The 25043-nt window shown below is 33.9% G+C and overlaps 4 protein-coding genes across 8 annotated transcripts; 1 reads left to right on the top strand and 3 right to left on the bottom strand.

The window, feature by feature from the left end:
• Positions 1-5046: 5046 nt before the first annotated feature.
• On the bottom strand, positions 5047-12403 carry LOC103489244 (receptor-like serine/threonine-protein kinase SD1-8). Its single transcript, XM_051079761.1, has 13 exons — positions 10899-12403; positions 10682-10818; positions 10235-10445; positions 9910-10147; positions 9667-9817; positions 9286-9580; positions 7063-8367; positions 6849-6968; positions 6497-6633; positions 6179-6389; positions 5849-6086; positions 5588-5741; positions 5047-5498 (listed from the first exon to the last, which is right to left on the bottom strand). Exons 1-13 carry the CDS (start codon positions 12334-12336, stop codon positions 5178-5180), a joined length of 4956 nt encoding a protein of 1651 aa, XP_050935718.1. The 5' UTR covers positions 12337-12403; the 3' UTR covers positions 5047-5177.
• Positions 12404-13151: 748 nt separating this feature from the next.
• Positions 13152-16352, bottom strand: LOC103489252 (receptor-like serine/threonine-protein kinase SD1-8). Its single transcript, XM_051079913.1, has 7 exons — positions 14964-16352; positions 14765-14881; positions 14549-14685; positions 14072-14282; positions 13748-13985; positions 13533-13662; positions 13152-13451 (listed from the first exon to the last, which is right to left on the bottom strand). The coding sequence occupies exons 1-7, from the start codon at positions 16210-16212 to the stop codon at positions 13152-13154; spliced, it is 2382 nt and encodes a 793-aa protein (XP_050935870.1). The 5' UTR covers positions 16213-16352.
• A 1061-nt stretch (positions 16353-17413) lies between these two features.
• Positions 17414-20864, bottom strand: LOC127144228 (G-type lectin S-receptor-like serine/threonine-protein kinase At1g11330). Of its 3 annotated transcripts, none has more exons than XM_051079908.1 (7): positions 19327-20858; positions 19116-19208; positions 18836-19035; positions 18549-18759; positions 18215-18455; positions 17979-18129; positions 17414-17889 (listed from the first exon to the last, which is right to left on the bottom strand). In XM_051079908.1, exons 1-7 carry the CDS (start codon positions 20603-20605, stop codon positions 17578-17580), a joined length of 2487 nt encoding a protein of 828 aa, XP_050935865.1. In that variant the 5' UTR covers positions 20606-20858; the 3' UTR covers positions 17414-17577. The 3 variants fall into 3 exon arrangements, with proteins under 3 accessions (XP_050935865.1, XP_050935867.1, XP_050935866.1); XM_051079910.1 differs by having other exon boundaries at positions 19915-20855; XM_051079909.1 differs by lacking the exon at positions 17414-17889 and having other exon boundaries at positions 17979-18112; positions 19327-20864.
• A 664-nt stretch (positions 20865-21528) lies between these two features.
• Positions 21529-24764, top strand: LOC107990403 (G-type lectin S-receptor-like serine/threonine-protein kinase SD1-13). Of its 3 annotated transcripts, XM_017043528.2 has the most exons (7): positions 21531-22892; positions 22977-23093; positions 23198-23367; positions 23499-23709; positions 23803-24040; positions 24136-24286; positions 24386-24764. In XM_017043528.2, the coding sequence occupies exons 1-7, from the start codon at positions 21599-21601 to the stop codon at positions 24692-24694; spliced, it is 2490 nt and encodes an 829-aa protein (XP_016899017.2). In that variant the 5' UTR covers positions 21531-21598; the 3' UTR covers positions 24695-24764. The 3 variants fall into 3 exon arrangements, with proteins under 3 accessions (XP_050935863.1, XP_050935864.1, XP_016899017.2); XM_051079906.1 differs by lacking the exon at positions 24136-24286 and having other exon boundaries at positions 21529-22892; positions 23803-23924; XM_051079907.1 differs by lacking the exon at positions 24136-24286 and having other exon boundaries at positions 21530-22892.
• The last annotated feature ends 279 nt before the right edge of the window (positions 24765-25043 follow it).

Genomic DNA, 25043 nt, shown 5'->3' with positions numbered 1-25043 from the left:
AGGAGTTAGATGTAACTACAGGGGCAAAACGGTAATTTTTGGCCTAGCTGTACTTACGAGCAATTTGTGAAGGGTCATTGCATTGTTGATTGGTTATATCTAATGGACACAAAAATATATCTACAGTTAGAAGAGTGCAACTATTAGTCTTTAGTGGAATGACTAATAGTTAATGAATAGAGATTAAATTTAATTAAAGAGTTTAATTAATTAATCTCATTTCATTGGAGCTTCAATCTGTAGGTCCATAAGGTCCCCTTGTTAGCTCAATAAGGATAAATGAGAATCAAATTTATTTTGGTTTAATTTGAATTGTTCAAATTGATTAAAGGGAATAAATTGCATATGATACAATTAATATAATGTATTTGATACATTATAATGTAAAGTTTTTTATGAGAGAAGTTAATATTTGGATATGATTCAAATAATAATAATAATATGAATGAGATTCATAAATAAACTATAGGTTAAAATTGAATTCGATTCATATTAGAACTATAGATTATATGAGATATCTAAATCATTGGTTATATTATATATGATATAATATAAAGTTTATATTATATGAGATATAATATATATTAATTAAATTTATATTGATTTTATTTAATTTAATTAATATATATATATATATATATATATATATTTAAATAGAATAGAAGGGGAAGTTATTTTGATAACTTCCCCCTCCATTGTTGAGATTTGTTTTAAAAGAAAAAAAAAGGGAAAAGTTTTTTTTTTTGGGTCAATTAGAGATATAACACTGGGCTCCAAATTAATTACGAATATAGCAGAGGTTTAAAAAATTTGCAAATATGGCAAATTTTAACAATAAAGACAAAAATGTCCCTACATATACACTTTTAAACTTCTGCCGCTTCGTATTCTAATTTCAAGCAAATTTCTTCACATTTTCCTTCCATTATTCTACTTTCTTCTTCTTTCTTCATATTTCGATTTGGTTTCCAGTGCTGATATCGGTGCCTTCCGCTCCACTTCATTAGACTTCTTTGTTTTGCGTTATTCACTTTGCTACGTTCTCCACTTCGCTATGTTCTCCACTCCACCTGTACAATCGTAAATTATTTGCTTTTCGTTTGAAATAATAAGTTACGTTCGTAAGGTATCTTTATTTTCGTTTGGTCATAAACTGTTTGAAGTAGATTTTCTTCTTTTTCTATTTGTTTGAAATTGATTCCTTTATTTTCTATTTGGTTGTGCTCTGTTTTTCAATTTGTGTGTTGTTACTTAGGGTTAAGGTCTATCAATAATATGTTTATATATCACTGATCTATTTAACTGGTTTGTGTTGGGATGTTTAACTTGTTTCTTTGGCATGTTGATCTATTTAAGGTTTGTGTGTTGCTTAGGGTTAGGGTCTATCAGTGATATGTTTGTATCACTAGTTTAATGTATATTTTTATGTGATGTTGTTTATGTTCTATTAGTGATATGCTTCTATCAACTTGAAGAATGTTTTACTTGTTTATGTTTGATTGTTATTAGATATTTCACTTTAATGTACACTTTTTATATGTTGTTTCCTAGGGTCTATCGATGATATGTTTCAATCCTTGATAGTCTTGGAAGATGTTTAGCCCGTTTGACTTGGGAAGTTAGTAGAAGCTCTAGTTTAATTTGGATTTTTTGTGTTATGTTGCTTAGGGTCTATGACTGATATGTTTCTATCACTGATTGACAAATTTAGAGGATGATTAACTGGCTTATATTGGGATGTTTAACTTGTTTGTTTGGCATGCTGATCTGTTTTAGGTGTGTGTTAGTGCTTAGGGTTAGAGTCTATCTGTATCATTGATAGTCTTGAGGGGTATTTAGTTTGTTTTTATTGGGATTTTAGTAGATAATTTAGTTTAATGTCTATTTTTATGTGATGTTGTTTATGTTCTATCAGTGATATGTTTCTATCAACTTGAAGGATGTTTTACTTGTTTGTGTTAGATTGTTATTAGATGTTTTAGTTTAATATGCACTTTTTATAAAGTCTAATTCAATATTATTATTTCAGGTTGTTCAAGAAAAGAAACGAAGTGAAAACTATAGAAATAGCGAAGAATGTTAAAAATGTTAGGCCGAAGAGACAACTTAACCGATCAAAAAAATGTTGGAGAACGCAAAAGACTAGAATATTGCAAGAGACCGATTGATTTGTCCCTAGTTTTGATTTGCAACTCTCTCATTCAGTAAATTTATATTGTACTATATTAGTTTTGTGGATATTCCATAATAGAAAAGATCAATGATAGACTTTACATTTTATTTGATTTTGTTATATTGATACAGAAAAGTGTTGGACCACAGGTTGAATATTGCAAATTATTCCTCTTTATATTCTTAAATAGTCGTGGCTCTTCAATGTATGTTGAAGTTTATTAATGATAACGGTGAAAGACTTCATGATGACATTACCTCTTCACATTTAGTTATGTGCTTTTGTGTTTCCATTGAGAAATTAGTACTATACATGTTGAATAATTGCAAATTAGATTAATTGGTGCATTTTATTGAGAAAAAAGTTTGGTTAATATACGTATAAAGTCTATTATTTATAAAAGCTATCAACAATAGTTGACTAATATCGGTGATAGAATCTATCAACGATAAACTTCATAGTAAAGTCAATATTCGATAAAAACTATCAAGCTAAAAATTAAACTCCATTATAACATTTATTGTTACACTTATAACATTGATTAATCATAATTCTGAATTACTGCAAAAGAAAGAAAAATATACAGTTATCATCCTAGTGTTACACTCATAGCATTGATAGAAGATAGAGTCTATCACTGATTGACTCATATCAGTGATGAACTAAGATATGAGTCTATCATTTATAGACTACTATCAGTGATAAACTAGGATTAATACAAGTCTATCACTGATAGACTAATATCACTATGCAAATATTAACTATATTCTATCAGTGATATATTTCAGAAAAGGAAAAAAAAAAACTCAATTTATTTTAACCTAAAAACGTAAAATTGATAGAAAAATTCATAATATGCTCAATTTCAACGAAGTCCCATACAAGTAAAATAAACACATTTTTTTCTATAAAAGTTCTAGTAAAATCATCAAATTGAATCGAACAAAATTAACCTACAGAGATGAAAATAAAATTGTAAAAATGGGATCAAGTCAAATGAAAAATTTAGGGACAAATCACATATGAAACAAATATCAAACTGAGATGATTAACATAAATTGGATGAAAAAACTAAGAAACAAATATAAATTATTTTTAAAAGAAAATTTGATTACATACCAATAAAATTGATACCAAACCCTAACATTGACCTAAAGTAGAAGTAAATGAAAAATTGTTGAATGCCGAAAATTGCTGAACGCCCAAAATTGTTGAATGTAAGACGAACGGTTGGAAGAGAGAATTGAATGAAAAATCGACTAGTTGGAGGCGGAGACAAAATCACAAAAGGAAAAGAGAGGACGAATCATGAAAAAAAGAGAATTGTTTAGGTTTGAGAGAATGAAGAAGATGATATTAGAGATTGAGGAGTAGATCGTCATCGTCAAAAGGGAGAAAATCGTGCCATGTATTTTTCATCTAAATTAAGGGCATTTTAGGAATATATAAAAAGGAAATAAAAAATTTGCTATATTTGCAAATTGTTGAAGAAGTTGCTATAACCTTGATATGTTATGTCAAAAAAGCCACCCATTATAAAAACTCTTTTTTTTTTTTAGAACAGCACAATCTTACGATCTCTCTGTATCCAAAGAAACAAAATTCTCCCAAAAACTTCTTCCCTCGCCAAAATTACAGAAGCCCACAACTCTCTGTGATTCTTTACTTGAAGAATAACGAGGAAGATTTTGTGGTATCTCGAAGCTTGGAAGAAGAATTGGTTCTACAAAGGTTAGTTTATTTTCACCTTTTCCATGAGAAGCATGTTTATTATTTTTCTTTGAATTTATTGGTTTCATAAATTGAATTTTACTTGCACGGCGTTCATACGCTTTTGCTTTAGGAATTCCATTCCTTCATTACTATCTTCTAATATCTACACCCCACTGTAATGGATCTTAAAACTAGAAGTTATATTGGTGTCTTTAACAATATGTTTGAGCACCTTATCATGACTGTGGAATACGAACCATTTAAAATGTAAGCTCATGTATACTTGGTGTAGTTTTTACGGTCGTTTGTAAATGACTAATTAATCAAATAAAATTTATAACTATATCGATTTAATATCTTTACTCTTAAGTAGTACAAGTGGCAAGATCAAGTCGATCCATGGAAGAAGCACGAAGATAAATTTCTCAAAGTTAATTAATTGGGAAGGGGGAATTGGTATTTGTTTGAGATTCGAATGAGCATATATTAACATACGGTTATGTGCCACCTATTATACATTAATCTAAAGCATGAAATTGTATGCACAATCAAGCATTCTAGTCAATCAAGCATTCATAGTCAATCAATAACAAGAAAATGTAATTCATAATAATTAAATCCCGACTAAAACCCATAGACAATAAATTTTAATCATATTATCAAAATACTCCAGAAAATACAACGGGTTCTTCCAAAATCTTCAAAACTAGAAATAAAAAAGATCTTACCTTTCCATATACAACTGTGGAAAAGATAGAGACTCGTGTTGTTTTAGTTTGGTTGCACAGAGGATAGATGAAAGTAAACTACTATCGTAAACTTAAAAACTACGGTTGTAAATGGATAGAGGGGAAATAAATGAAGAAAAGAGGTGGTCATACGCCTCAAAACGATCACCCTAAAAAAAAAGATATAACCTAAAAACTGAAGCTACAAATCGTTTGTATATGCTTGACGTCGTTGCGGCACTATCACAAAAAATGCAGATTGTGCATCCTTTTAATTAGTCAGTTTTGTAATTTTTGAGTCTTTTGGTCCAATTTCTTTGCTAGGAATCTGTTTAGTTCAATTTTCTCCCCGATGCTTGATTCTATCTCTTTGATTCTTAAAACTTACAAAATAACCAAATTGAAATGTAAAACTCATCGAACAATTCTGAGTTAAAGCAGAATTAGATATCACATTTTGGATGCTCACTTCAAGTCCTTCAAGCATCTTTCCTTTACAAACGAAACCAATAACAACTGTTATTAGACTAGAACATAGGTTAAAGAATCTGTTCATAAGTCCTTTATCGACCATCAAATAAGGTAAAAGTAACAACATTGTTTGAACTAGAAGTTAGTGTAACATCTAGTGGTGGTGAACTATCAGCATCAAGCCATTCAAATCTTTCTTCGTAGAATCCTGGTCGCCCTGGAGATATGAATTCCATATTATTATTCTCTAACATGGAAAGCACAGATGACATAGTTGGTCTTTTCTCTGGACGTCCTTGAATACATAAAAGTCCAATATTTATGTATTTTAGTGCTTCATATTCTTCAACCTGATCTCTCAATGTCTCGTCTATAAATTCCAATGCCCTTCCTGCATTCCAAAGTTTCCACACCTGATACAAAATTCAATACGACAGGATAATTGTAGTGGAAAACTATATGTTTTTTTGAGATGATGTAATAATTTTCTTTATATACTTACATGTCCAAGAAGATTTAGTTGATGATGTTCAGTGTGAAAAAACCGTTGGTTCTTTTTGCCACTAACTATTTCCAAGAGCATAACTCCAAAGCTGAAAACATCAGATTTGAATGAAAAACGGCCATCTATTACATATTCCGGAGACATATAGCCACTGCAAACTAACAATAATAATGTTAAGTTACAATATATATTAAGTAGAATCTTAAAATACAAATGAAATAAAGTATGTCCGAAGTAATTAATAGTTTTGTTACTCACAAAGTCCCAACAACTCTTTTTGTTTTGGTTTCTGTTTGATCTTCACCAAACATCCGTGCAATGCCGAAGTCAGAGATCTTTGGCTTCATTTCACTATCTAACAAAATATTGGCAGCTTTAAGATCTCTATGTATTATTCGAAGTCTTGAATCTCGATGGAGATAAAGAAGTCCTCGAGCTATACCAACTATGATATCGATCCTCATTGGCCAATTGAGTAAGGAACGTCTTTGTTCATCTATTTTAACAGTTTCATCTCATGATCTATTAGTCCTTTCAAAACCAATCAAACTCAGTAGACACTATAAATAAAAGAAGTTTGATACTAACCAAAGAGGAAGTAGTCCAAGCTTTTGTTTGGCATGTATTCATAAATGAGTAATATTTCTTCTTGGTGGATGCAAAAACCAAGAAGTTTGACAAGATTTCGATGTTGAAGTTGGGAAATGAAAAGGACCTCATTCTTAAACTCTTGCATCCCTTGACGAGATCTTTCTGCTAGTTTTTTTACAGCAATTTCATGGCCAGATGGAAGTTTCCCCTGGATTAATAAAGGTTATTATATTATAGAGACCAACAAGTTAAGAGATAGATTCGTATGTTAAAAACTCATCCATTGTTTTGCCATTTCATCTTTTGATGACTAACCTTATAAACTGGCCCAAAACCTCCTTCTCCTATCTTATTGGAAATGGAAAAGTGATCTGTTGCTCCTTCTACTAAACCAATTGGCATTTCAAGTTCATTTTCTTCGATCAGTGCTTCAATCATCACAGCTCCTTTGTCTAAAATTGATGAAACAATATCAAAAGGCGAAAATATAGACATGTCACACATTCAAAGTGGCATATGAAAAAAGAGGTATCTTCATGAATTTTAATTCATGAAACGATAGAATGTCGATTCACTTTGATGTTGATGATAAAGCCATCAAAATGCGAAAATATAGATACGTCGTGTTAGACTCTTTGACGATATCTACAAGAAAACTTTTGCTTACCTCTTGCACTTCTTCTTACTTTCCTGATGATAAACCAGCTGATTAAAGCCAAGAAGATTAGTACTGATATGATTACCATTGCCACAACCACCGCAACTCCACTCTTCTTGTTACTTGATTCTACAAAGCAAAAAAAAGTAGAACTTTTGTCATCTTTGTTACAACCTTAGAGGTGAAAAATGAAGAGAAGTAATAGCAAAACCTAAGTTAATACCTAATTCTGAAGCGGCTACTCTCACAAACAGATCTTCTCCAGTTCCAGCATCACGATTAAATCTAATATCAATCAATTTCCCAAACCAGTTGACACAGGAGGCCCCAATCCCTGGAATTTCCAATGCACCATAAGCCAAGCAAGAACAATCATTCAAACACTCTTTCTCGCAATTTTTAGCACCCAATTTTATTTTCACAAACTCCCCACTTGAATCTGGCCATTTCACATTACTTATCTTTCTAAAACCCTCTCCTTTTCTGCAGGTTTCTGGATCCTTTCTCACACACCCATCTGAAAAATTTTGGTTTGGCTTTTGTTCAAACCCATCTAAACAACCACAACTTGCTACTAAAACAGAGCTACAGAGACCAAAATTCCCACATAATCCATAGTTGTTGCACCCAGATCCTTCAAACGTGTAAGATGAGTGCCATTTATCGTCCCCTTTGCTCCACACATAGTGTACAACAAACCCACTTGAATCCAACACAACTCTTGAAGGCTCATTATCTGGATTGTTGTTATATGAAAATGATATCTCAAATGAAGTATTGTACTCGAAATTTGCCTCTTGTGACCGACTCCGCCTAAAACCATCCCCAAACCATGGCCACCCTCTAAACATCGTCTTGTTTCCTTCACGAACCATAAGTTGAGGAAGCCCGTCTATGTTAATCCCATAGCTGAATTTTCCTGAAGATAAATCCATTTGACTTCTCCTTGATATTAACTTTCGATTTAAACCTGTTTTCAAGTCCCACCCGAGTTTCATCCCCGGTAACAGAGTATCAAATGGGTAATCAAAGCTCTGCCACGCATAATTTTCAGACTCTGAATTCGAATCTCTTAGCACAAAATTACCTGTATCCAGCAGCTGGGCAATGGGGTTTTTAACTGATCTTGAAGAATTTGAAGACCAAAAAGCTTCACCTGTTTGATTTAAAAGAACTAAGTTTCCATCTCCATTGATATTCAAAGTGGCAGAGGAATTTATAATTGGGTTGTCTCTGTTTGCCACCCAAACAACCACATCGGGAATTTCTTTATACCATATTCCTAAGTACTTGAAATTTGAGGCTTTGGGTTCAGCGAAGAATCCTAATTCAAACTTCTGTGTGGCTGAAACAATCAATTGAGTATCGTTAACGGACTGGCCTGCTTTTAAGGTATCCACTGCTATTGACTGTTTGAGAAATGGAGGTATTAGTATCCAAAAACAGAGCAAAGACAGGGGATTTTGCCTGAAGTTGGATGCCATTTTTTCCATTGCTTCTCTTTGTAGATTGTTGATAGAGATTGAAGCTCTTGTGAAACTTCACAGGAACATTATTTGATATTAAGTTTGAAAGTAATCATTGATTTTATTAGGATTTGTATATATGTTTAACTATCACATTATCTAATTCAATTAATCAGTTTTTTAAAGTTTGGTTCAATGCAAAATTTCTTATATTTTAATGTATTAAGTCATTGATTATTGATGAGTCTAAGTCTAACTAAGAAAAATATGGCAGTGTAAAATATTATATCCTTATGTTACACATTGAAACATTGAAATTAAAAATGAAAGTATATTAATTATATTTAATTTTTTTAAAATTGATTTAATGGATTAAGTCAATAGTATGATCAAACCTAAATAGATTGTGATAGTCAAAAAGACGTTCAAACCAAACATCTTTAGACATGTCTTCAATCTATTAATTAACTTGTAATTTTTTGTGTGTCAAAGTTGGCTTAAATCAACCATAATTAATATGTATTTTCTCTCTTAAGGTTGTAGTTTCGATCTTTCTTTTTCCACGGTGGTTCTACTAAAACATTATAAAAACTTCTAATTTTGTTTCTTTCTTTTATATCCTCGGTTTGGAAGAGAAAGTTTCTTAAATGAGACGCTCGCTCGCTCAGATGTATGAAGTAAGGAGACAAAGAGTAACTTGAACCTTCTTCTATAATCGGAAGCAATGTAATTGTCTCTTATTTGATGTTGAGAAAAAAAGTAGCTCATCTGTCTCATAAGAATGAAGAGTAGTTTCGATGAGGAAAAGGTTTGGGTGACTATCTTTTAAGAAAATATGTTGAGATCTTTACAATGGAATAAGGACTAAAATTGAGTAATCAGGGATTCAAATCTCTCACTCAAATATATACAATATTTTCTCTTGAATTTAATGAAACATGTATATAATTACATAATCACACTGTTGTTAGAGTATTAACGACCATCATCTATCAATGTAATAGTAACATTATTAGAAATAGAAAACGAGGAGGAGTCAATATCAGATAAAAATCTTTCTCCGTAGAACCCAGGTCCTTTTGGATGAATCAATGGCATGTTATCATTTTCTAACATTGAAAGCACCGATGACATAATAGGTCTTTCTTCGGGACGTGCTTGAACACATAAAAGTCCAATATTTATGTATTGAAGTGCCTCACATTCTTGGAATTCATCACCCAACGCTTCATCTATTAATTCCAAGGTCTTTCCTTCATTCCAAAGTTTCCATGCCTGATTATACACATATCAATTTGATATGATCATTACAAAAATCTACTAGTGTGTATTCAAGAAGGTGGTAGTTACTCTTTACTTACATATCCAAGAAGATTCAATTGATGTTCCGACTGAAAAAAGCCTTGGTTTCTCTTGCCGCTAACTATTTCTAAAATCATAACTCCAAAACTGTAAACATCTGATTTGAATGAAAAGTAACCTTCCATTGCATATTCTGGAGACATATAACCACTGCAATAACAAGATTGTCAAATATTATACATAATTTAGAAACAAAAAAAAAACTTAAGAACCCAATGTAATAATGTTATTGTGTCACTTACTAAGTTCCGATAACCGTCTTTGTTCTTGTTTCCATTTGATATTCACCAAACATGCGTGCAATGCCAAAATCTGAAATCTTTGGCTTCATTTCATTATCTAATAAGATATTGGCAGCTTTAAGATCTCTGTGAATTATTCGAAGTCTTGAATCTCGATGAAGATAAAGAAGCCCTCGAGCTATGCCAACTATGATATCAATTCTCATTTGCCAATTGAGTAAAGATCGTCTTCTGTCATCTAATTTAAAGGTTATAGCTCATATCAGTCTTTTGAAAATCAGATAGTTAGAATAGTGAAACTAAACCAAAAGAGAAAATTACGAACCGAAAAGGAAGTAGTCCAAACTTTTATTGGGCATGTATTCATAAATAAGTAATGTTTCTTCCTTGTGAATGCAGAAACCAAGAAGTTTGACAAGATTTCGATGTTGAAGTTGGGAAATGAAAAGAACCTCATTTTTAAACTCCTCTAATCCTTGACGTGATCTTTCTGCTAGCTTCTTTACCGCAATTTCTTGGCCTGATGGAAGCCTCCCCTGTAAATGATCGATGCTTTTATGGAGTACCATAAAAAGAGAGAAAATACTAAAAGGCATACCTAAATTCGAGACTCTAAACATAGAAAATAATTATCAACTCAGCTCAACTATGTACTAAAAGCAATTATTATCAATTCGATCCAATTCAACTATGCATGCCAAACGTATCCTAAGAGATCCAACTGTTTGATCATTTAGAACGTTGTAGACAAGACTAATGAGTAAATGAGTACCTTATAAACAGGTCCAAAACCTCCTTCCCCTATCTTATTAGAAGTTGAGAAATTGTTCGTTGCAGCTTCAATTATCGAAATCGTCATCTCAAGTTCATTCTCATGAATGAAATCCTGAGTGATTGTAACTCCATTATCTGCGGTTACTTGAAGATTGAATAAAAATGGTAACGAAACACTTACGATTTGAATGAATGAGTAGGAAAGGTTTGCATACCTTCAGCTCTTCTTCTTACATTCCTAATGATATAAAAGCTGATTAAAGCCAATAAGATTAATACTGATATGACTGGCACAACCACTGGAACAATTATACTCTTCCCTTCACTCCCTTCTACAATCCCAAATACATCAAAAATACACAGTTTTTTCATTGAATTTAAAAAGTTAAGAGAAGTAGCTAAATTAGTACCTAATTCTGAAGCAGCCACTCTCAAAAACAGATCATCTCCAGTTCCAACATCACGAACATATCTAATATCAAGCAACTTGTCAAACCATGTGACACAAGTAAGCCCAGTTTTAGGAAGTGAAAGTGTGCCGTAGGCCAAGCAAGAACAATCATTCAAACACTCTGTTTCACAATTTTGAACACCCGCTTTCAATTTCACTATGTTCCCTCTGGAATCAGGCCATTTCACATCACTTATCTTTCTAAATCCTTCTCCTTCTCTACAAATTTTATCATCCTTTCTCATGCACCTATCTGAAGAATTTTGAGCTGATTTTTGTTTATACCCATCTAAACAACCACAGCTTCCTAAAACAGACGTACAAAGACCAAAATTCCCACATAAATCGTAGTCGTTGCAGCCAGATCCTTCGAATGTGTAATTTTTGCGCCATCCGTTTTCCTCTTGACTCCAAATAGAGTGTATAACAGATCCACTTGAATCCAATACAACTCTGTATGGATCATTAGTTGGAGCATTATATGAAAATGATATCTCAAATGAAGGATTATAGATGAAAATCCCTCCACTGAATCGACCTCCGGTAAAACGATGGCCAAACCATGGCCCTCCTCTAAACATCGTCTTGTTTCCTTTACGAACCACAAGTTCAGCAAGCCCATCTAAGTTGACTTCATAACTAAGTTCTCCAGAGGACAGATCGCTTTGACTTTTTCTTGATATTAACTTCCGATTAAGCCCTGTTTTGGAGTCCCATCCAAGTTTCATTCCCGGTAACAGAGTATCAGAGGGATAGTCAAAACTCTGCCACACAGAATCTTCAGATCTTGCATTTGAATCTCTTAGCTTGAAATTACCTGTATCTAGGAGTTGAGCAATTGGATCTTGAAGTGATGTTGAATTAGAGGACCAAAAAACATGACCTGTTTGATTGACGAGAATTAAATTTCCATTTGTATTGAACTTTAGAGCGGCAGAGGAGTTTAGAATTGGGTTGTCTCTGTTAGCGACCCAAACAACATAGTCGGGAAGGCTTTTATACCAAATTCCTAAATACTTGAAATTGGAGGACTTGGGGTGAGTGAAGAATCCCAATTCAAACTTTTCGGCAGCTGAAACAATTGTTTGGGTGTCATTAAAGGATTGCCCTGCTTTTAAGATGTCGACTGCGATTGAGTGTCTGAGAAACAGAAGTATGAAACAGAGGAAAGACAAATGATTGAGGCTGAAGTTGAATGTCATCTTTTTGCATCAAAGCCTTCGATTGTTGGAGTCTTCCCTCTAGACAGAAACTCACCGAGAAGATTGATGGTTGATGCAGCCAAAGGCATAGAAAAATAAGAAAATAACTATTCTCACGTCCCCATGTTCCCACGTTACTCATCTTCCCAATATGGGTTGACATTCGAAAATCTGTTGCACATAAAAAATGATTTGCAAAGTGTGATATTGTGGATGGTGCAAATGTTGAATTTGTACTTTTTTTTTTAGCGCCATTTTCATCATAGACACCCATGAATTTTTATTTTTGTCTAAACTTATACAAAAAAAAGTGTATCAATGTCTATTAATGTTGATATAATAAAAAATTTTAAGATATTTTGTAAATATTTTATCAAATTTGTCCTTTTTTTTACTATTTTCTTGTAATTTTATGTTATATTTTATTATATTTGTGTAAACACAACCCGTAAGATTGAGATTTGAACCTTCCACCTTGAAAGAATCAATACATGCTAATAATCATTGAAACATGTTCAATCTTTTCATTGGAGTTGAAGTTTAAGAAAACATGCATGTTATTATAGAAGAGAAACGTTAGATATACCATAAATTTAGTTATTCTTAATTTAGTTGTCAACGTTTTTCTATCAATTATATTGAATCAAATAATTAAACACTAATAAATTATCTATTTTATATTAATACCAACATAAACATAGCTCAAGGTCGCAAAAGAATATACTATTAATGTTCAAAATTTTCACTCACACATGTTGTGTATACTAAATTTGATGAAACATGTATATTTACATAATTGTATTGTTGTTAGAGTATTAGCGACCATCCTCTAACAGTGTAATAGTAACATTATTTGACGTAGAAAATGATGAGTCGATATCAGACAAAAATCTTTCTTCGTAGAACCCAGGTCCTTTTAGATGAATCAATGGCATGTTATCATTTTCCAACATTGAGATCACAGATGACATAATTGGTCTCTCCTCGGGACGTGCTTGAACACATAAAAGTCCAATATTTATATATTTAAGTGCTTTACATTCTTGAAATTGATCACGACTCAACACTCCATCCATTAAATCCAAGGCCTTTCCTTCGTTCCATAGTTTCCATGCCTGATATATATGCATATCAATTCTATATATGATCATTACAAGTTAGTTTGTAGAAGAAGGTGGTAATTTCCTTTTACTTACATGTCCGAGAAGAAAAAACCCTTGGTTCCTCTTGCCGCTAACTATCTCTAAAATCATAACTCCGAAGCTATAAACATCAGATTTGAATGAAAAGCAACCACCCATTGCATATTGTGGAGACATATAACCACTGCATATTAACAAATTTGTGTCAAATATCATACGTTAATATCAAATACGTGATTAGAACCCACTTAATAATGTTCTTAACTTACTAGGTTTCAATAACTCTTTTTGTTTTTGTTTCCATTTGATATTCACCAAACATGCGTGCAGTGCCAAAGTCTGAAATTTTTGGCTTCATTTCCTTATCCAATAAAATATTGGCAGGTTTAAGATCTCTATGTATGATTCGAAGTCTTGAATCTCGATGAAGATAAAGAAGCCCTCGAGCTATGCCGACTATGATATCAATTCTCATTTGCCAATTGAGTAAAGAACGTCTTCCGTCATCTAATTTAAAAGTTACAGTTGATATTATCTTTTAAAAATCAGATAACTACAGTAGTGAAACTAAACCAAAAGAGAAAACTACGAACCAAAAAGAAAGTAGTCCAAACTTTTATTGGGCATGTATTCATAAATAAGTAATGTTTCTTCCTTGTGAATGCAGAAACCAAGAAGTTTGACAAGATTTCGATGTTGAAGTTGGGAAATCAAAAGAACCTCATTTTTAAACTCTTCCAATCCTTGACGTGATCTTTCTGCTAGCTTCTTTACTGCAATTTCTTCCCCAAATGGGAGTCTTCCCTGTAAATTGATACTATATGGAGTAATAAAAGAGAGAAAAATACTAAAATCCAACTTAAATCATGCACTCTAAACATAAACTTCCTAAATCAACTCAACTCAAGAATTCCAAAATCAGACAATTATTATAAACTCAATGCATCTCCGTATCATAAACACATGTAACTATCACCAACTCAGCTTCGTGCCAAACACACCTAAGAATAAGATATCCAATCTCATTTATAACGTGTTGCAGACAAGACTAATAAGTAAGATGAGTATACCTTATAAACAGGTCCAAAACCTCCTTCCCCTATCTTATTAGAAGTTGAGAAATTGTTCGTTGCAGCTTCAATTATCGCAATCGACATCTCAAGTTCACTCTCATGAATTAGATCCTCAGTGATAGTAACTCCATTATCTGCTGATACTTGAATATGAATAAAAATGGAAACAAAAACCTTATAATTCAAGAGAATGAGGAGGAAAGCTTTACATACCTTTAGCTCTTCTTCTTACATTTCTAATGATAAAAAAGCTGATTAAAACCAAGAAGATTAATACTGATATGATTGGCACAACCACCGGAACTATTATACTCTTCCTTTCACTCTGTTCTACAATCGCAAATACATTAAAAAAATACAGAGATTTTCATTTGAATTTAGGTGAAATGAAGAGAAGCAGCTAAACTAGTACCTAATTCTGAGGCAGCCTCTCTCAAAAATAGATCATCTCCGGTTCCAACATCACGAGCAAATCTAATATCAAGCAATTTGTCGAACCATGCAGCACAAGCAGGCCCAATATTAGGAAGTGAAAGAATGCCATAAGCCAAACAAGAACAATCATTCAAACACTCTGTCTCACAATTTTTATTACCCACTTTCAATTTCACCAAGTTCCCTGTCGAATCAGGCCATTTCACATCACTCATCTTTCTAAATCCCTCTCCTTTTCTACAAATTTTTTCATCCTTTCTAACACACCCATCTGAAGAATTTTGAGCTGATTTCTGTTCAAACCCATCTAAACAACCACAGCTTGCAACTAAACCAGAGCTACAAAGGCCAAAATTCCCACATAAATCGTAGTCTTCGCAGCCAGATCCTTCGAACGTGTATGTTGTGCGCCATCTGTTTTCCTCTATGCTCCAAACAGAGAATATAACAGATCCACTTGAATCCAATACAACTTTGTATGGATCATTAGTTGGAGCATTATATGAAAATGATATCTCAAATGAAGGATTATAGATGAAAATCCCTCCTTTGGATCGACCTCGTTTAAAACCATCGCCAAACCATGGCCCTCCTCTAAACATCGTCTTGTTTCTTTTACGAACCACAAGTTCAGCAAGCCCTTCTAAGTTGACTTCATAACTGAGTTCTCCAGAGGACAGATCGTTTTGACTTTTTCTTGATATTAACTTTCGATTAAGCCCTGTTTTGGAGTCCCATCCGAGTTTCATTCCCGGTAACAGAGTATCAGAGGGATAATTAAAACTTTGCCACACGTAATCTTCAGATCTTGAATTTGAATCTCTCAGCATGAAATTACCTGTATCTAGTAGTTGAGCGATTGGATTTAGAAGCGATGCTGTTGAATTGGAAGACCAAAAAGCCTGAGCTGTTTGATTGACGAGAACTAAGTTTCCATTTGTATTGAATTTTAGAGTGGCAGAAGAGTTTAGAATTGGGTTGTCTCTGTTTGCCACCCAAACGACATCGTCGGGAATGCTTTTGTACCATATTCCTAAATACTTGAAATTGGAGGACTTGGGCTGAGTGAAGAATCCCAATTCAAACTTTTCGGCGGCTGAAACAATTACTTGGGTGTCGTTAAAGGATTGTCCTGCTTTTAAGATGTCGACTGCGATCGAGTGTCGGAGAAACAGTGGTACGAAACAGAGCAAAGACAAATGATTGAACATGAAGTTGGATGTCATTTTTTGTTGGAGTAGAAGAGCAACTCAAGGGGAAGATTGCCAATTGATGAAGTCAAAGACATAAATATAAAGAAAAGAATCATTCTCTTATTATTAATTAGAAGAATAACATTCAATGCAAAATAATGGTTGAAATTGAAACCTCCTGAAGAGGAAGAAAAAGACTTGGATGGAGCTTCCACTGCACCTTATCTATTATGCAGCCGATGCTGCACTCAACTAACAATTGTCAAAAAGGAAGCAACAACTGAGTATTGCTCAAATTACTGCAATCTTGATTGTAACCAGATATTACTCCTCGTAGAGTATTGTTTTCCGTGTGTATCTAAGTATCACTCATCTATATGCATCTCATTTTCATCACACATGTACTGAAGTGCAAAACAAGTGCCAAGTGCCATGGCCTCCACCTGATTTCTTGTAGAGTAATGTTTTACTCTTCATTTCTTAGGGTTTAAGGATGTTGGGATGTATGGAGATCGAAGTGAGCCTCTCAAATTTCTTCTTCTTTCTTTATCTTTCTAGCATCTTAACTTAGGTTTTATCTCTTCTTTTGGGTTGTACTTGAAGAATGGATGCTCCCACCTCTTGTCCCATGAGATGTTGAGGTAAGAATTTCTAGTTTTTGGGAGCACAGCCCCTTTGTAAATTTGTAAGAACTTTGATGTATGACATTTATATCTTTCTTATGAATTTTGACTGAATATATTGTTTATGAAACACATTTTCTTGCATTGATTGACAACAAGGTAGTGTGATTCAATGCTTAGGTTTTACCTTGGTAGAGGCAATGAACAATTAGAAGCAAAAGATTAGATTAATTTGCTTAAACGTGAAGTCAACCACATTGAGTAAGAATGCTTTAATCAAATCTCGAGTGAAATTCATATATTAAATTAATTAACTAGATCGTGGAAGTTGATGAATTCATCTTAGCATTTGTCATGAGCGTAGGTCATTAGCATTTATCAATTATTATTATTAACTATTTTAATAAATTTGCTTTCAATTATCTCTCTAGATCTTGAAAAGTTCTATTTTTACCATTCTAAAGTTTGTTTGTTTTGGTTTCTTTTTCTTTTTTTTTTTTAATAAAAACCTCTTTCAATTATGATATTAAAATAAGGTAGATTAATGCAACAACTAATAAAACCATTAGATTAAAATACATATGTGATATAATTTACAACATCAAGTCAACTTATGTCTTAGTTAGGAAAAGTTTTGAACAAAATTTGGAAGTGAAATAGATGTTAACAACCATCTACATCTTCTGTAATAGTTATGATCAATATCTTGAATTTGTGTATCCAACTCCCCTGGTTCTAATTAAAAGGTACATTTACATAGCTCACACAATATATTCTATCGACCATCAAATGAGGTAATCGTGATCATGTTAGTGGAACAAGTTCCAACATGATTTTGTTCACATCCCTCGGTGTGTATCTCAATTTGATTGCTACTAAATCCAGGTTGCTTTGGCATTGGAAGATCTGTGATCTCATTGTGAAGCATTGAAAGAATTGTTGTTATATTTGGTCTGTCTTTTGCAAGTTCTTGAACACACAATAGTCCCACATGAATACACCTTACAATCTCTGCTTCATAATGCAATTCAAAGATTGTTTGATCAATCAAAGCAACTAAATTGTTTTCCCTCCATAGTTTCCATGCCTAAAATGACATCAGAAAAATGGTAAACAAATCATGTCAGTAAAGGAATAATAACGTACGTATAAGTTTGATGGATTGACAATGCTTACAAATCCTAGAAGGCTCAATGCATCTTCGTTTTCATAGAAGCTTGTGTTTTTTCTTCCACTAATAGTCTCAAGCAACAAAACTCCAAAACTAAACACATCCGATTTCTCTGAAAATTGGCCATTCAACACGTATTCTGGAGACATGTAGCCGCTAAGATTTTGTTATAAAAAATTAATTAGTCGTTGCGTTGAAAATTTAACCTTTACGTATAGATAGAATTCACAAGAAAACTTACTAAGTACCAACAACTTTTGTGGTTCTAGCTTGAGCTTCGTTGCCGCCGTAGAAAATCCTAGCTGTTCCAAAATCCGAAATTTTGGGATTTAGATCTCTATCCAGTAAAATGTTACTAGCTTTGAGATCTCTATGAATGATTTTTAATCTCGAATCTCTATGAAGATACAAAAGCCCTCGAGCAATTCCTTCGATGACGTTGAATCTTTTTTGCCAATCTAAAACCTTGGCTTTAGTTGAATCTGCAACATTTAGTGTCCAAAAGAGAGGATTAAAACCATAGTGCAGAACTTGTGAAAAATTGAAAAGTCATCAAGCCATATTGTAATGCTAACCAAAAACCATTGAATCCAAGCTTCCATTAGGCATGTACTCGTAAACTAGCATCCTTTCTTCTCCATCCACACAACAACCAAAAAGCTGCACAAGATTTCTATGTTGTAGTTTTGAAATCACCATTACTTCATTTGTGAACTCTTCAAGTCCTTGTCCGGAGGTCTTTGACAGCCTCTTTACTGCTATTTCTTGTCCATCTACCAATTTTCCCTACAAACAATGAAAGGTAAGTTCCCATCATTTTTCTTCAACTTTAATCAACAAAAATAAGGAACTTTATTCCCACCTTGTACACTGGCCCAAACCCACCCTGACCAAGCTTGTTATTGAAATGAAAATGGTTAGTTGCGGTAGCCAACTTCTCAAAATCAAAAAGAGGCAGCTCTTGGAGCTTAACTTGATTCACTTTGTCATGCTTCATATCATCACCATTGTTCATCAAAAACTTGGTCTTGGTCTGCCTTTCCCTTTCCCTTTTCCTTTTCCCTGTTCCATACTTGCAATTTCAGTAAGATAATTTCGAAGTGAGTTTTTTTGTTTACCTGATTCTCTAGTTTTCTACTTACATAAGCAATATATGGAGCAGATAAGTATGAAGGTTCCTGTTACCACAGAAGCTATAATGACTACTTTCATGTCTTTGCTGATTCCACTTTCGTCTGTGACAGAAGATACCAAAAATATGAAATGAGTTTGAAATGATTTTTGAAGTGCTTTAAAGGTGTTTTTGCGAAACATAAAGAAAGTCATTCCGGTTTGGAATTAATGTTTTTATACAAGCTATTTCTGAATATGGCACACGAACGTAAATGTCTGCTCCACCATTTTTGAACTGTTGAATGTCAATTAAATCTCCTCTCCATATCATACAACCAATTCCTGTTTTATATGCATAAGCAGAACATGAACAGTTTGATAAGCACTGAACTCTGCAATCGTTTTCGGAAGCAACAATCCAACCTGCAGAATCTGGAACTTTAACCATTTCCAACTTTAAAAACCCATCTTGATCTTTTCCCATTTCAACACTGATGTTCTTCTTCTCACACTCCAATCGCGAATTCCTTACACACCCACTTCTCCAATTTCCTCTGTTCCATTCCTCTTCGTTCTCTGGCCTAAAACCCCTCAAGCAACTGCAAATTGGGGTTCTTTGAGAATCACAGACCCCAAATGCTCCACAAGCTCCATAAACATCACACTCTGTTTCAGGAGCTGACCAAGCAACCACCCATTTCTGATCCTCAATATTCCATTGATTCTCTACCAATATCCCATTGGGGTTCAAGTAGTAGAAGAATAACTGAGCTTCATTTGAATTAGCAATCGAGAGAGAGTAAGTTTTATTTTCGATTACGAGATTACCTCCGTAAAGATAGTCGGTGTTCATATCGGGTATTCCGATGAAGACTTGACCGTCCCATGGACCGGACCTCCAATACGGGCGGCTATTTTTCCAGATTATAACTTCAGGGATCGTCAGTGGGTCGATTCCAAAGGAGAAATTTCCAGAAGATGGATCGGAAGGGGTTTTCCATGACACGATTTGTACTTTCTCGTTTGTGATTGAGTTGGTGATGAATTTCATCATTGGCAAAAATTTGTCTGAGGGGTCTTTGAAACTCTCCCATATGATAGTTCCTGAAACAGAGTCTTGCAACACAAGGTTACCAGAATCAAGAAGACGAGCGGTGGAATTCACAACAGCGTTAGAAACATTGGAGTTCCATAGAATTCTGTAGTTTTCATCTAATACTACGAGATTCCCATCATCGGATACGGCAAAAACACCGGATTTGTTGTTGAGAGGCTTGTCTCTGTTAGCTACCCAGAAAACAGTTGGTACAGGAACTCGTTTATCCCAAATCCCGACGAACCTTTCGGTAGAATTGGGAGGGCTGAAGAAACCCAGTTCGAAGAAGCCGCGATTAGACAATATAGATTCTGAATCTTTGAGGAATCGTGTCGATGTGATCGTATCACTGCTGCTGGAAAATTCGAAAAGAAAGCAGAGGAGAAGAAGGATTGATAGAATGGTGTTGGTGATGGGTTTCATGGCCGGTGGAGTTGAACGAGGCCTATGGTGATAGACACGTCAAATTTCAAAAGAGATCTGTTTTCCATGGACAGAACAGAGAAAATTAATCACTTTTTTAGTATTTTAGTTGATCGAAATTTCAAAGTGGCTTCGGTTCTAAATACAATATTATATTAGTCGTTTCCATTTACTTTATCACGCCGGTAGCCGCAAACGCCACCACAGAACAAATCGAGTCCCAACGAAAATGGCGGGTAATTGACTTTTGGTAAAGAATATGAAAACATCAATTCAAATCCAGTTCTAACAAAAAGTTTAAATGTGTTTCTAAATCATAAAACTACTTTCACTTATACTATCTGTTTGCATCTCACTTAGTTATCAAATATTTTTACTTTGTGCGTGATAAAAGTAAGATTATAGAGATGAACAAAACTTCTAAATATGATTTATTAAAAAAATAAGATAAAGTGCCACGATTGCACCATAGAAATGGGACACGTGGCGTTGAAGGATGGCGTCCCATCCATCCCCCAAGTTTTGCTCTATAGAGATATGGATATCATATTATTGTAATTGTCAATGTGTTTTACTTTTCCAATAAGATTATATGTACTATACAAACTTTTGTGCTTTTAGTCGTCTCATATTTTATTCATCAACTTCCAAATTTAATCGGTTCAACTGATTTTTTTTATAAAATATTATCCTCATCTCCAGCTAGCCACATGCATAAGTATTCACTGCTTAACATGAAAACCAAAATTAAACAGATGAATGAGAAATCATGAGCAGAGGATGGTAAAGAACGCACACACGAAGAAAAGTCGTCATAAAGTGGTGGTGTGAAATGTGACCAATAATTCAACTTCAAAGAATCGCACAAAAGTCTTGACTTTTAATGATACACATCCCCTTAACTTCTTCCTATTCCCCACACAACTACGTTTTTAAGAAACAACATTTGATCTCAAAAGAACTTTGTAATTTAGTCCAATTGGTAATCACCAAATGAATTCCGCCTTTCCTCTTCTTCTTCTTCTTTCTTTAGTTACATTCTTCTCTTCAAAGTTCTGCTTTGGCAGTACCGATACAATCACCTCAACAGATTTCATCAAACACCCTTCAACCATAATTTCCAATGCCGATTCCTTCGAATTGGGCTGGTTCTCACCTCCTAATTCCACAGCACAATACGTCGGAATTTGGTACCATCAAATTTCCATACAAACTCTAGTATGGGTTGCTAACAAAGACACCCCTCTCAACAATACTTCCGGAATTTTCACCATCTCCAACGATGGAAATCTTGTGGTCTTAGACGAATACAACACCATCATTTGGTCTTCAAATATTACTTCACCCACAGCCAATACAACCGCTCGAATTCTGGATTCAGGCAACCTTGTCTTGGAAGATCCTGTTTCCGGGGTTTTTATTTGGGAGAGCTTCCAACACCCTTCCAATTTACTCTTGCCTTCCATGAAACTTATCACAAACAAGAGAACTCAACAGAAGCTCCAATATACCTCATGGAAAACCCCTTCCGATCCATCTAAAGGTAACTTTTCTTTAGCGTTGGATGTTATTAATATTCCTGAAGCTGTTGTTTGGAATAACAATGGAGGTAGCCCATATTGGAGATCTGGTCCATGGAATGGTCAGAGTTTTATCGGCTTCCCCAATATGATATCTGTTTATCACATTGGATTTAGTCTTATGATTGAAGATCAAACTTATTCTTTCTCAATTTTTTACAATAGCAACTTACTTTACAACATGGTATTAAGTCCAGAAGGGATTTTGGAGCAACAGTTCTGGAATGAATCGAAGGGAAATTGGGAAGTGAGTTGGTCGGCTTTTAGAACAGAATGTGATTATTACGGTGTTTGTGGGGCGTTTGGGGTATGTAATGCAGAAGCAATCCCTGTTTGCAGCTGTTTAACAGGGTTTAAACCGAAGGTGGAAGATGAATGGAAACGAGGAAATTGGAGTAATGGGTGTGTGAGAATTACGCCATTGCAATGTGAGAGCAGCGCTAGAAACAACAGTAGAGCTGAGGAAGATGGATTTCTGAAATTGGAAATGGTTAAAGTTCCATTTTTGGTAGAGTGGTCGAATTCGTCTACTTCAGGAAGTGATTGCAAACAAGAGTGCTTTGAGAATTGCTCGTGTAGTGCTTATGCATATGAAAATGGCATTGGTTGTATGCTATGGAAAAAAGAGTTAATTGACGTACAAAAATTTGAAAGCCTTGGAGCCAATCTTTATCTTCGACTAGCCAATGCAGACTTGCTCAAAATTAGTACGCTCTCTCTAAACTTCTACTCTTCCATTTTTCTGTGTAAATTAGGACTAATCTCTTTCATATATTGATTTTCATTCATAGATGATGTAAAGAGAAAGAGTAAAGGAATGATTATAGCCATAGTGCTACCAACAATACTTGTGATCTTCATCATTCTTGCCATATACTTCTGGTGGAGATGGAAGGCTTACAAAAATGGTAAAAGAAAATTTAATTAATATAATTATTTTCAAATCTGAATTATTTATTGGTTAGATAGAGTTAATATTGGTAGTTTTGTTGATGATTGAATTCTTTTGTAGAATATAGCAGAAAAGGGAATAGACTGAAGTTGAGAACGGATGACATGATTGGGGACAAAAGTGAATTCAAAGAACTACCTCTTTATGATTTTGAGAAGCTGGCAATCGCAACAGACAGTTTTGCTTTAAGTAAGAAACTTGGACAAGGTGGTTTTGGTCCTGTATATAAGGTAGGTTTCGCATTACTTATTTCTTGACAATGACGGCTTTAGACTGTCCATTAGAACTCAATATTCTATGATGCAACCATGGAAGATGACGGTTTGAACTCTGTTATTGATATTCCGCTGTACATTTCCAGGGAACATTGTTAGATGGACAAGAAATAGCAATAAAGAGGCTTTCAAGAGCTTCTAATCAAGGGTATGAGGAATTTATAAATGAAGTGATTGTGATTTCAAAACTACAACATAGAAATCTTGTACAGCTTCTCGGTTGTTGCATTGAGGGAGAAGAGAAGATGCTAATCTACGAGTACATGCCCAACTCAAGTTTGGATGCATTTATCTTCGGTAAGATCTGTTTCCTCTGAATTTCAAGATTTCTCTATGTTCTGCTTTAGAGTAACTAATCACTAAACCACAATGCAAACATTTTGCATGCAGGTTCTGCTAAACAAAAACTCTTGGATTGGAGAAAAAGATTTAACATCATCAATGGAATTGCTCGAGGCCTCCTTTACCTTCATCGAGATTCAAGATTGAGAATTATTCATAGGGATTTGAAGGCAAGTAATATTTTACTAGATAAAGATATGAATCCTAAAATTTCGGACTTTGGTATGGCAAGAATCTTTGGTGGTAATGAAGTGGAAGCTAACACTATAAGAGTTGTTGGAACTTAGTAAGTATCACTCGTTTATTTATTTATTATAAACATTTTCATGGTAGTAATTATCCAACTAACAATAATTAAATTTACTTTTTTGCTAAATTTAGTGGATATATGTCACCTGAGTATGCAATGCAAGGTCAATTTTCGGAGAAATCGGATGTTTTTAGCTTTGGAGTTTTATTACTTGAAATTATAAGCGGAAAAAAGAATACAGGGTTCAACAACCACGAACATGCTTTAAGCTTATTGGAATTCGTAAGTGTAAAAATTAGAGAGCTCTCAATATCATAAATTATTGATAGTAGATTTAAGTATGATTTATTACATTAATACAACCTTTTAATGTGGTTTCAGGCTTGGAAGTTGTGGATAGAAGACAATCTTATCGCTTTGATTGATCCAACAATATATGAATTGAGTTATCATTTAGAGATTTTGAGGTGCATCCAAGTGGGTCTTTTATGTGTTGAAGAATCTATAAATGATAGACCAAATATTGTTACCATTCTTTCAATGCTCAACAGTGAAATTGTGGATCTTCCTCTTCCAAAGCAACCAAGCTTTATTGCTAGACCAACTCAGAGAGATTCAAGGATATCTCAACAATGTGTAAATAAATATTCTACAAATAGTCTTACTGTGACCTCAGTTATAGGTCGATAGTAATGTAATCTTTGTTTGTGCATGTAAGAGTTCAAATATCTTGTTTTAATATAAATGTTGGTTAGAACAATGTGATTTTTTTAATAATAAAATAAACTAATATTTAATAATTGATTAAACACATCTGTCTCTTAGAAAGTCCAAACTGGTGGGTTTGAAATGTAGACAGACCATAGAAGTTCAAACAAACCAACAAAAAATGGATATAATGGCTGACTTTGTAAGGTTCCTATGCAGTTCATCCAATCTCATTCCCCCAAATGATTCTATAGCTGTATTTACTTCCTCAACTTACAAGCACTTCAATCAACAACAGCCATGAAACCCAAAGATAATTCCACTTTTCTAC

The sequence above is a fragment of the Cucumis melo genome, chromosome 12 (genome assembly GCF_025177605.1).
Source record: "Cucumis melo cultivar AY chromosome 12, USDA_Cmelo_AY_1.0, whole genome shotgun sequence".
Classification (NCBI taxonomy): Eukaryota; Viridiplantae; Streptophyta; class Magnoliopsida; order Cucurbitales; family Cucurbitaceae; genus Cucumis; species Cucumis melo.
This window is presented reverse-complemented; position numbering and strand designations above follow the sequence as displayed.